This window comes from Cinclus cinclus, chromosome 1, assembly GCF_963662255.1.
Source record: "Cinclus cinclus chromosome 1, bCinCin1.1, whole genome shotgun sequence".
Taxonomy (NCBI): domain Eukaryota; kingdom Metazoa; phylum Chordata; class Aves; order Passeriformes; family Cinclidae; genus Cinclus; species Cinclus cinclus.
This window is the reverse complement of record NC_085046.1, coordinates 58,497,692-58,509,768: the sequence shown is the minus strand read 5'-3', so window position 1 is coordinate 58,509,768 and position 12,077 is coordinate 58,497,692. Positions and strand designations below refer to the sequence as shown.

The 12,077-nt window shown below is 39.3% G+C and overlaps 1 protein-coding gene across 1 annotated transcript in view; it reads right to left on the bottom strand.

Annotated features, from left to right (window-relative positions):
* The window catches only part of COL15A1 (collagen type XV alpha 1 chain), a 113,835-nt gene that overhangs the window by 32,778 nt on the left and 68,980 nt on the right, over positions 1-12,077 (bottom strand). Inside the window, exons 18-22 of the mRNA XM_062498385.1 lie at positions 10,495-10,540; positions 8,102-8,136; positions 5,462-5,524; positions 4,507-4,542; positions 4,330-4,413 (exon numbers count right to left, since the gene is read on the bottom strand). Coding sequence (XP_062354369.1) covers positions 4,330-4,413; positions 4,507-4,542; positions 5,462-5,524; positions 8,102-8,136; positions 10,495-10,540 — 264 coding nt within the window. The remainder of the gene's footprint in view (positions 1-4,329; positions 4,414-4,506; positions 4,543-5,461; positions 5,525-8,101; positions 8,137-10,494; positions 10,541-12,077) is intronic.

Here is a 12,077-nt window from a genome sequence, read left to right as displayed (position 1 = left end):
TCCTTGGAAGCTTGAAATGATCCATTTGTTTAGCAGGCAAGCCATGCCATCCCTTTCAGTATAAAGCTCTGTGCGAAGCAGCATATTCCCATTCAATGTTATGAAAATCTGAATTTCACAAGGCCAGGGCAGGCCATGCCTTCAGGTGACAGGGATTTACTTAGCACATTAATAAAAACATTGTCAGTGAAGTTTTGTGAGGTTTGAATGCCTCTTTTTCTCCCTGCAACCACGTGTAGATCAATATGACCAGATCACAATATTTTCTAATATTTTTTATAAATACAATTTCCAGGAACTGGATACTGCTTTGAATGGGAGGTTTGACCATATTCCCTCCACAGATCACTTCCAATATTCTTATGAATTCTTCTTTTTCAAATCCAGATTGCACATCCTATCCTATCCTATCCTATCCTATCCTATCCTATCCTATCCTATCCTATCCTATCCTATCCTATCCTATCCTATCCTATCCTATCCTGTCCTGTCCTGTCCTGTCCTGTCCTGTCCTGTCCTGTCCTGTCCTGTCCTGTCCTAATATCTGACATGGCAGTGTATGGTTAGCTTTCTGTACTTCGAGGTCATGTTGAACAATTCTTACAGCTGAAGCTTGCTGCTTCTACTGGGTGCTTCTTTCTTCTCCCTGTCCTCAGGTTCTACAAAAAAACACTGAAAAAATTGTCAAGTAAAAATAGAGTTTAGATCCTACAGGCAGCATTCCATTTCCCAGGCTGCATTAACTCTGCTGTGCTCTTCAGGGGTAGTATGATGTCCTTGGTCCCACTCTATTTCCAGTTCTACACAGCCCAGAAAAGGAACAGGACATGGGCTGCTACTTATTAAAGTAGCTAATACTGCTAATGACAGTAATAAAATAGTCCTGCTGCTGCAATTGTTCTGCTTTATCTAGTGGCAGAAATCCAGGAGCTCTGGGTTTACATGGTCCTTTCATTGTGGGATCACTTAGTATTCATCATTTTTGGGCTCAATCCAAACTATATGGAAGCCAGTGAAAAGAATCCCAAAGGCTTTGCTGAGTTTGGGATCAGGCACATTGTACATTTTACACATACAGTTGATCTGCAAATGGAAATTGTGGTTTAAAGTCAGAAAACTGTACATAATGCTGAAGAAGGTTTGAAAACAAAAGGTAGAAGAGTGATGAATAGAGGAAAAGATTGTGCTCTTCACAACTTCCTCCAGGTATTTAATTATTTAACTTTGGGTTGGGGTGTGCAAACAGCTTTAATAACAACAATCCAACAATATAACTCTTCAACACACTGAATTAGTGCAGAAAGAGCTGACTACAATAGTAAGGACAGCATCATTTTCTGTATTTTCTTCACTGCTATGTTTTAGGATGATTGTCTGGGTTGCTTTCTAAGTAAACCTTCAGCTTTGCATCCAAAAGTCATGAATATGGCCTTGTCAGAATAATAGAAAGAACAGCCATGAACAAAATCTTTTGACATTTCCTTTACACCCTTAACATTAACCTTTCCTTGTGACTTTTTTTTCTTGTACCTAAACTATAGGTGAATAGTGCCAGCCAAAGATTAAGGTTTAACAGTTTGAAATTTAAATCCAATAACATTTCTCTATTCAAAATTATTTCTGTACTATACCAAACTAAATTGGTGTGATAAAATCATAGCAACAAATATTATGGTTTTCTGGTTATCATGATTCCATTCATGAAAATGAACCGAGTATAAGCAACTATGTTCTGAAAGAGTAAAATACCCAATATATGATGAGAAATATTGATTTTACTGTTTTGGAATATCAAACAGCTGCAAACAGAGGGACTCTGGGTTTTTTTTAAACATGACAGGTCAGAGCAGACTTCCTGATCAACCATAGGAGGCAACAGAGGAGGCAGCAAGAACAGGAAGCCTCTGCAACCCACAGTGCTGGTGGGAACTGTAGAAACCTGGATATAGATAGTTTCTACGGCAGACCTCAGTTTTACCCTAACATGTATTTTCATAGCATGAGAAGTGGTTCTTGAAGGAACCAAATCCCCTCCATTCACATAGGGACCAGGTGAAATGAGAAGAAAACCAAGGCCCTTTTTTCAGTGCAGCTCCATCAATGTGCTATTATGAGGTAGCCCTGAGGCACAGATGTCCATGTCTGCTCTAAATAATTCAACAGTGCTGAAGCTGCACTAACTCTTGCTTTCATTTTTGTCAAGCAGCCTGAAGTTGGTTCAGTTGTAGCCACACAGCCCTTCTTAAGAAAACTTCCTTCCAACTCTGATGGATCAGTCCATTGGACTTCTGAGGCCCAAGATGTATTGTTCTTGGCTACACAACAGTTAAATGAATGACCCTGACCTGAAAAGTAATCTCTCTAAGTGCCCTGTGGTTCACTCAGACCACTGATCTCTGCTGCTCTATCCACATCAAGCCAATATCCACATTACAACAGCTGGCAGTGTTATTTATTTTAGTTCTGCAATTCCAGCTGCAATTGATAGGTCTGCTTGCAATAGTTATTTTCCATATTTGAAGCTTACTACGAAAGACGGGAGACTGAGTCAACAAAATGCACTTGGATAATTTAATGTCTATCTCAGCAAGCTCACTGCAAACAAATGTCCTGCTCTTACACAAACATTTGTGAGATAGGAAGAATTCAATGTCATACATAGTGACGCATACTTCCACACACATTTAATTAATTTAATCAAAATCCAGTACACCGAGTCCTCAGAGAAATCTGATTAACAATACAGAGGATTTGATGGCTCTTTCTGTACCTCCCCAGAACACCTATACTACAAATATATATAAATATATATATAAATGCTCTTAATTTTAAAAAGAGCTTACTTCTAAAACCCAGAAGTTCTTAGAGAAGGAAATGGGTTTCTGTATGGATTGTAATACACCTAATGCAATACAGATTCTGCCAGGCTCTGTAAATTTCTGTAATATATGGTAAAAGTAGTTCATACAGGGGACCTGGAGGATTCAGATTCACTTTAGGTTTCTTCAGACGTAACTGCATGTTTGACAGATGTGCGGACTGTGATTAGTCCATGTAGAGAGCCATACAGCCTTCAGCAAACAAGTGTCATTGGTTTATGTCAGCTTCAATAATCTTTTAATATTCTTTATATGTACTGTCCTCCCTCTGAGGGTCTCACAGTGTTTTTTTCAAGTATTAACGAGCCATGGAGCAACAGAGTGAGGTTCATTTTTACTGTAAACAGAGCTGTTTAGTCACTGATAAGAGTTAAGGCCCCACAGTGGCACAGTGGCAGGGCTGTGAGAAAGAACATGAATTTTTCATTAGCATTTCTATCATAGCTATTGAACAGTTCCCCAGAAACTCCAACAGAATTGTGATAAAGTGTAGAGCTGCTGACAGTCCCACTATGATCAGGATTCAAAAAAGGTCTTCACACAGCCAGCATTTCTGTGAATCTATAATTCTGCTTATCCAAGACTTGGGATCCAAGATCCTAGTATTTTGTATAGATTCCCAGTAAATTCAGTAAAGAAAAAAATACTTGTGTTGGGATGGGTGATGTGGCCTATGGGATGAAAATTAATGCTGTATTTGCTATTGGTAGCAGCAGCCTAAGTGAAAGCCCAGTTGTTTCAGTCGAAAAAGGTTATTGCTAGTTCAGCTTTATGATAATGATGGCACCAAGCTCCCCTTAACACATATTTCTCAGCTGGGCATTTTCTCTTATTGAAATTACAAAACACTTCTTACTTCCCTTATATCCATTCCTATGGACATGTCTGGCTGTTTTAGGCACTTCCACTCCTCAGAGGTGAAGTTTCCTGCAGTCACTCTCAGTTCCTCCAGATCTTAATGTCATACCAAGCCAACTATTAAGTTTTCTGTTTTCGTCTCCAATTGGAATTCCTCCTAATCTCCAGCCTTCATTACTGATAGTAGTACTGGTTTTGCAAAGTCTGATGTACACACAGCAAAACTAACTGAAAATAAAGCCACATGCTGCTGTGCCTTGGGTGCTTTTGCTTTGTTAAATATCCCCAGTTTTGTATTTCTCTGTTGATTTTTATTTGATGCTCACAGCACCTGCAGAATCACCTAAAGAGTTTGCGGGAGATGCTCAATATGACCTCATAATTCTTGTAGGTAAGCTCTTTACCCACTTTCTTCCAATCTAATCTTCTCAAAACAATTCCATTTGATACAAAGACATATTGAGATTCTTTTGTTTAGAGGAGTAGATTTATGTCCTGAATGTGAGCAGCAGAAATGCCAGTGTGTTAACCACTTGTGCCCTCTTCTCTGTAAGGGGAGTCACAGACCTCAATGCTTGACATACACACTTACCTCAGGTATTGCTATGACTGGTCCTGGTGGTCCTGGAGGTCCAGGTGGTCCCACAATACTGTTCCCATCTTGTCCTGGTTCACCCTATTTCAAGAGCATTACATGTGGAAAACCCATATACTAAGTGCTACATTTCACATAGGTGTTTTGAAAAGAATGAAATCTGCACAATCTCACCCGAGCTCCTGGGTCACCCTTCTCTCCTTTTGCACCCTGTAGGTGATTTAAAAAAAAAAAAAAAAAAAAAAAGCATAAGTGATTTAAAAGGGGAAATTATGAAATGTGGTGTCCCTTTCTTCACAAAAGCTTCACAGCAGTGAACTGCATGTACAGGATGATCAATTCCCAGCTCTCTCAAAACACACATGGGGCCAACTAGTTTCAACTCAGATTTTCTGAGGGTTTGATGTTTAAAAGTATTTCCCAGAACTTTTGACAGAGTTCACAGATGACTAGAAGCAAATGAGCACAAAACATTTCATTAGCTGGGAATTAATTCAGTGAACCTTTCTTTCACTGCACTGAAATCAGCCATCCCTGACTGTGCTGTCCTTTTCCGCATCAACCACATCAGTTGTGCCCAGGATTTCCCAGGGGACCAGATAGGAGAAGACAGGGAAGCTAAACTGTCATCTTTCAGGCAGCTTATTTCAAAGCTTGATCAGCCCCTCTGTGGAACTCCCTGTGCTGGAAATGCAGACACTTTGTCTGGCACAAGTGACAGGAAGGCGCCAGGGGACAAGTCGTGGGACTTCCCAAGCAAAGCATGCTGTAATCCTCGAGGGTCTGAAGCATGAGAAAGACATTAAAATCACCTATGAGCCTGCTGGCATTCCTCTAATTAAAGGCAGAGGTGATTTCTGAATAATTAAAAGCAGAAGGAGCATTGAGGAGTCAGAACTAGCCTCTGGAGATGCCTGTATCTCTTCTGACTGATGAGGGAGGCATGGACATGGTACACTCTGCTCTTGTGTTTTTTTGTCTGTGGTAACTACTCCAGGTTAAGCAGGACAAACCCAGCCCCAGCTCTTCCTATTCTGATGGCAAACACTGCTCCTACTGATCCTTAACAGGTAGGTTTGGGAGCCAGCGTGTGTTATGTGATCACAGATTAGGTGATAACCCTACTCACCACTTCTCCAGGATACCCAGCAATGCCAGGAAAGCCTGGTTTTCCATCCGTGCCGGGCATCCCCTGCCACAGAAACCACACAGTTATTCTCTCTGAACTGCATTCAGTTTCACACAAGCAGGAGGATGCCATTGGGGAGGGACACGATAAGGCTCTGAAGGGGTTGGTTTGGGGGAGGCTCATTATCTCATTAGTCATCTGCTCTCTCCACTCCTCCTGCTCTTTCCCCCTCTCCAGAGCAGGCTTATGGCTTATTTTTTTTTTCCCTCTGCAGCTTCAATAATTTTTCACTGCTTCCACCCCTGCTTAGCAAAAGGGTGAATTTTGTTGCTTTCCCCCAAAATACATTCGATAAGTTATTTCCACCCTTCAGTTAAGTGACTCTCAAGCTGGAGGAAGAGAAGGGATGTAGACATTGGCATTGGATGTAAACAGAAGTTGGTATGTGGGCCAAAAAACACTCCCTGCTGTATTTTAATACAGGCCTGTATATGACTGCTGGAATCTGACAGCTACTCCATTCTATGGGAAAAACAAAAGCATCAGTGATAAAAATAAAAAGCAGTTTGCCCTGAGAAAAATGGATAATAGAAGGTTCTAAATCCTTAAAGGACTAGATAAAGAGCAAGCTACACTTTTTGCATCTGTTTTTCTCTGCATCAATGAAAGAGCAGAGGAAATGACAAAGAGCAGCCTAATGACTCATCCAAGGGATCAATTACTCCTGTTAGCTTGTTCTTTTGGTGGGGCTTTTGTGGGTATTTGTTTTGTATGCGATTTTTTTTTTTTTTTTGCTTTGAGGGTTTTTTTATTTGTTTGAGTGGGAGGTTTCTTTGTTTTGTTTTGGTTTTTGGAAAATACTGTCTTGGTTCCAACTTCTTGCTCTGCTTGAAAAAAATATTTTTGCATTTTAACAGTAGACAGTACCACCATGAGAGATCTAATGTGCCTGCTTCATTAAGAAAGGTTATTCTCAGTGCTATTTTTGTTTTTTTTTTTTGCTAGTGATCAGTGAAGTGAGTGGGTCAGGAATAAAGTATGATTTCTGAAGTACTCTATTCTTCATTTTAGAAACAATTTCAGAGATGGGATAAAGGTTGTCTGAATGCTAATGGAATTTAGACATCAAAGTAACTACTGGGATTTTGGTATCTGCAGGAGCAGCAAAAATGATACTTGGGATGCAAGACTCTCAAGTGCTTATGGAAAATTATAAGTATTTCTCTGCAGCAAAGGTAAATGGGCAGAGGAAAAAACCTTGGACCAACAGCATTTCTGCAAGAGAATGTTATTATTTCAGGCATGCTGGTACTTGCAGGACAGCTTCCTACCATTACAAATGCTGAATAATTTCTCCCATTAGTTTTCCTAATGAAATTTAAATGGGAAGAAAAGATCCAGGATAGGTAAGATGTTTTATTGCAACTGATGTATCCAGAGACATCCTTATTTCTAACTCCCTTCATATTTTAAGAATGTAGCTCATTGCTTATGTGTAATGGGACAAAGATCTTTTTTAGTCTGAGTGTTAAGAGATAAAAGAGATAAATTGGTTATTTTTTTTTTAAATAACCTGTAATATACTTAAAATATACACATATTTCAAATGCATCTATCATATAAAAATAATAATTACTAGAAAAAGGACCTCAGAAAAAGTACATGTAGGCATAATAATAAAGAAAATATTCTATAGTCTCACACTGATTAAGAGGAGTTAAACTACTGTCCTGTGTGTCAGTGCATCAGCTTTAATTATCATGCTGACAAATATCTATGTGAAATGACAACACTCATAATATGTACAGCAGATGGAATTTATGGCAAGAAGAATCCTGCTACATTGTTGGTATTTTTAAAAAATAAACAAGCAGATGCTGCTAGAAGACTGTGATAATACTCTTGTCAATAATCAGCAAGCATAACTGCATTTATCTTGTCTCTTAGAGTAAATTTTTATTTCAGGGCTGTCCCAAGTCCAGGAGAAGATTTTTATTTTATTTTATTTTATTTTATTTTATTTTATTTTATTTTATTTTATTTTATTTTATTTTATTATTTTAATTAAATTTTCTATGAGTCACATCAGCGCTCTCTGCTGGCTCATGTGTGCAAAAGACACTCAGGTCAGGCAGGGAGCAGCAAGAAGCAGCACAGTCCCAAACAGGAGTTTTGGGGTGGGCTCCAAGAGGAGTTCAAAGCAAGACAGGCAGGGATAACGATAGGTTTGCCAACTTCTGTAGCACAGACCTGTGTCATGGGTGGGGTGATCGCTACACACCCCTATATGAAGGGACAGGGGGCATATGGAACTTAGTTTTCTGTCTAAGCTTTGTTGATTTTCATCTTTGTTCTGGTGAAAATGTAAAGGGCCTTGCAAGATGCCTTCGAAGACATGCACCTTTTAGATGCAATTTTAGATGCAATTTTAACCACATTTTAAGCAGAAGTCTTAAGCACCAGGTTATACTGGCTTCTGATACTCACAGTTCACCAGAGAAAGGGGTTTGTGAAGCCACCCTGGGCTTTAGTATTCTGACATAGCAAGAAATGTTCATTATCCCCTAAGTTCATTAAGGGATGGAAGGAAATGGGAAAGCAACAACTGAGATTTTAGATCAGGTTAAATAAACTTCCCACCTTTGAACCTGGTGGACCTATGTTGCCTTTCTCCCTGCAACAGAGACATAGTAGGGCTCAAGCACTAAAGTGAGCAGTAATTGCAAGGATTTCAAACATGTATGCTATTTTCCTTAAAAAAAAAAAAAAAGAACCAAGTGGAGTAAAACAATTAGTAAAAGTATGTCATATTTTTGGTCAAGCGATGCTTGGCACACATTTGTGATTTGGTTCTGAGATTTTAACCACCCAGTTGCCACCCACATACGAAGAGTTTGTGGTCACGACTCATTAGTTCTGCTGAGCATTGACCAAACCACATGCCTGAGCCCTCATTTTGATATCTGAAATCAGCTCATGGTAACTCTCCCCAGATCTACCACTGCAGCCATTACCTCATACCTCCACAAAGGACTCTCCATCTTCCCCCAAAGCATCTAACACAGTCCCCCCACACTGCTGCTCTCCCCACCTACCCAGGCACTGCGTCAAACTGCGAGTGAAACAATGAGCACTGCACGGTTCTGCCTTTGGGACCGTTTCTTCAGGATTTTAGCCCAATGTAGACATGGTTCCTCAATTTTGTAACAGACATAGAACATCTAATTTTGTTTATTTCTTTGGAGATAGAGAATACAAACTGGAATAAATCAGCCATTGCCTCAAATGTTATGTTTGTGCTTACTGCTTTTTGGTTTTCTCATATTCAAGTGTGTGTGAAGACGGTAGGCTTTTTTTAATGAAAACAGCTTTTCATAATAATAGAAGTGAAAGCGGAATTTGGATCCATGCTTACTTGCTCAGAAAGAGAGAAAATTGATCATAGCTGGTCTTCTCTGACAGCTGTATTCATCTGGGGTATTTGAAGGATGAAGGATGCACAAAACAGAACTATACCTCCAACTCCTCGTGATGCATTAGCTCTTGGTTTTGGGAAGTGGGTGGTTGTTGTATTTTGCCACTGTTGCCTAGTGAAGTCATTTATAATCATGAAAAGTGGGTGTAAAATTCCTCCCCATGAGAATGATGGTGTATTATAACCACTTTTTATTAATTTTGCTGTAGTGTAACTGGTTTTGTAAGATGTCATGCACTAGCATGTTCCTTTCTATTTCTCCTGTGTCTTGGATCCCCATGACTCACGATTAAACCAAAGTGATGGTGAACCCTTGTGGCCAAGGCTTATGACTATCTTTACCTCTCCAGTCCATTTCTTAAATCCTAGGAGTCATGCTACCTCCATTTCTGAAATCTTTGTGAAGCAGCATTTCTTAGAAACAAGGTTTCTAGCTAAGGGCAGAGAGTAAGCTTTTTTAAAAAAATGTATTTTCAGCGTGGAGATTCGGCACCTACTCATGGGCACAGAGCAGCATCATGTGAGAGCACGTCTATTCTTGCCAGTCCACTGCAGTATCACTCACCAACACGTGCTGTGCAAATTGCCATTTTTTCACTCATAAGTAATGTGCTCCAGCAGTAACAGGAGTAGTACCCAATGGAGGGACTTTTTTCAGCCCAAGAAGCTGAGCTTTACAGACAGAGGGGGCTGGCCAGATCTTTGGTGGCTGTTGGCTGTTGTGCTATGAATTAGGTGCATGCAGTTATTGCTGGCAATGGCCAGTCAGTGATTAGTGATGGGTGTAAGTTCAGGTGAAAATTTCAGGGGGAGAGGATGGGCACTGCCACTTCTCATACTCCATTTCCTGCTCTTTCAATGCTACTGTTGTTTCCCAGGGCAATGAAGGCCTTATATTTCTTTAACTTCACATTTAAGGGGTTGTCATGCTGTGCTAGAAACCTGAGTGGTACCCAAACTTTACATAGGAACAGGAAAAATCTCTTCCTGTCTAAGGACCCATTCTGCAAATCTGCCCTTTTCTCCTGCAATTTTTCATCTCTCCATTTTTTTCCTCATGGGTTATGCAACCAGTAGCAGCATCAAAGTGGAAAAATTCAGTCACTTCTAAGCTCAAATAAAACCAAGGCAAAGTAGTCATTGCTCCTCCCTTCTTCCCTCCAGCACCTTCCAGAATGTTTTCTTATCACTTCTGGGATCAGAAGGCTTCCTCAGGCAGATTTCTCTTTCAACAGCATACATGTAACCTCTCAGGGACCAGAGTGATGCATAAATGAGCAACAAAGAGAAATTGCCAAATGTCCAAAACAAATTTAACAAAGATGCCATAGAATGTAATAGTCCAGTTAGTATTTACTCACTGCTCTTGTTAGATGTGAAACAATTATCATAATACACATTGTGAATAGCTATCCAGTGTAAGTAGAAACAAATTTTGTCCCAACTTAATTTGTATATGAATCTTAAATGGAAGCTATTATATTCAGGCAAATTCTGGGAATACAGAAATAAAAAAATATAAGACAAAGCAATATAGGTTGTCTTTCAAGTGTTTTTACCTTTGGTCCTAATGGTCCACGCTGTCCAGGTCTTCCCACAGAACCCTATAAAAATACACTGAATTTACTGGTAAATCTGCATGTCACTTCAAAATAATTTTTTTTTCAGGAAAAAATCTAACTCACTACCACTCTATTACAAAAACAATGCTGGAGACCTGTAGAATTAACAGCGAACAATAAAATATATTTTTTCTTACAAATACAACTTCTGTGCTCTTACTGCATACTGTACACATTTTTAGAATATATTAGAAATAAATTTATCCAAGTGTATATGTTGTGATGGATTGCTTTCAACTGCTTATATTTTTTTTAAATTTGAATTCTTCTAAAATATATATAGTACCAGTTTAGAGGAAATACAGTCTTGCTAGGTTTAAAAGCAGTTTCCCAAAAAATTTGTTTCACAAAATATTTAGAAATTCAAATTCCTCTCGTCTCTGTATGGTGACATGGGTTGTAAAGAACAATTGTGGCTCTTTGATGGTAAAATGGACAGCAGTTCATTACTGGTCATTGTAGAAAGTTGAATGGAAGAGAAAGGAATTCAACAAAGTGATTGAATTGTCCTTATCTGGAATACAAGGGCACTAATAAATGGTAATGCTAAATAATGAGAAAACACCATTGAAATTTTACACTGATCTGTGGAAGAAAAAAATAGAAACCCTGGAAATGGGAGCTGAGACATCAGAAAAAAATAATTTTATATTTCTATTTCAAAACACTACCACTGCTTTCCAATAAAAGATTAATAGGAAACTCAACAATGCCAATAAATACAACTTATTTTCTAGCAGTTGTTTTGAGTGCAGCCCCCTTAGAAGCAGATTCTCTGTTTTCACCTAAACACCACTGGGTACTCTGGATGTGTAATACGGTGTAAATGGCTCATAATGCAGTACCAGTAAGTATGTAAAAGCATTTTCATAATTACAGCAAAATTCTTTTTTTTCTTGTCTTCTTTTTCTCATCTGCCTTCTGTACTGACTCGAACTTTGCAGAGTAATTAAGCAGTAACAGGAAAATTTTGTACAACTGCGACAAGACTTTTTTGCATATTTATAGCTGAGTGACTTGGAAACAATGCCTGCTATAAAACTAATTTTGAGAGTTAGTCTGTGACTAAGGCAGGTCAGAATGCACAATTCTGGCCCTGGTTGTGGACATGTCCTTATTTCAGCTAAAAGATTAAATACTTAATTTTGGAACTGTATTTTTGTGCTATTTCTAGTATCTAGGAAAAGACAAAAGAGGGGACAAAGTTCTCTAAGCTATCAGCTACAACCTCAGTGACTCACAATTACCAGTACTTTAAACCAACACAGTAAAGAGCTGCTCAAAGTCATTCCTGCCTCCAGTGTTCAGTTGGTGTCTGATGATTCATGGAAGATTGTACAGGCCTGTGGAGCTCATCTAATCCAATCAACCCCTTGGAGCAGAACTGTCCCCAGCTTCAGATCAGGTCGGTCATGTTCCTGTCCACCAGAGTCTCGACAACCCCAAGACCAGACTTCTGCAACCTCCCTGGGTGAATTGCCCTGGTCCTGCACCAACCTTCTAGTGAGCAGCCTTCTCC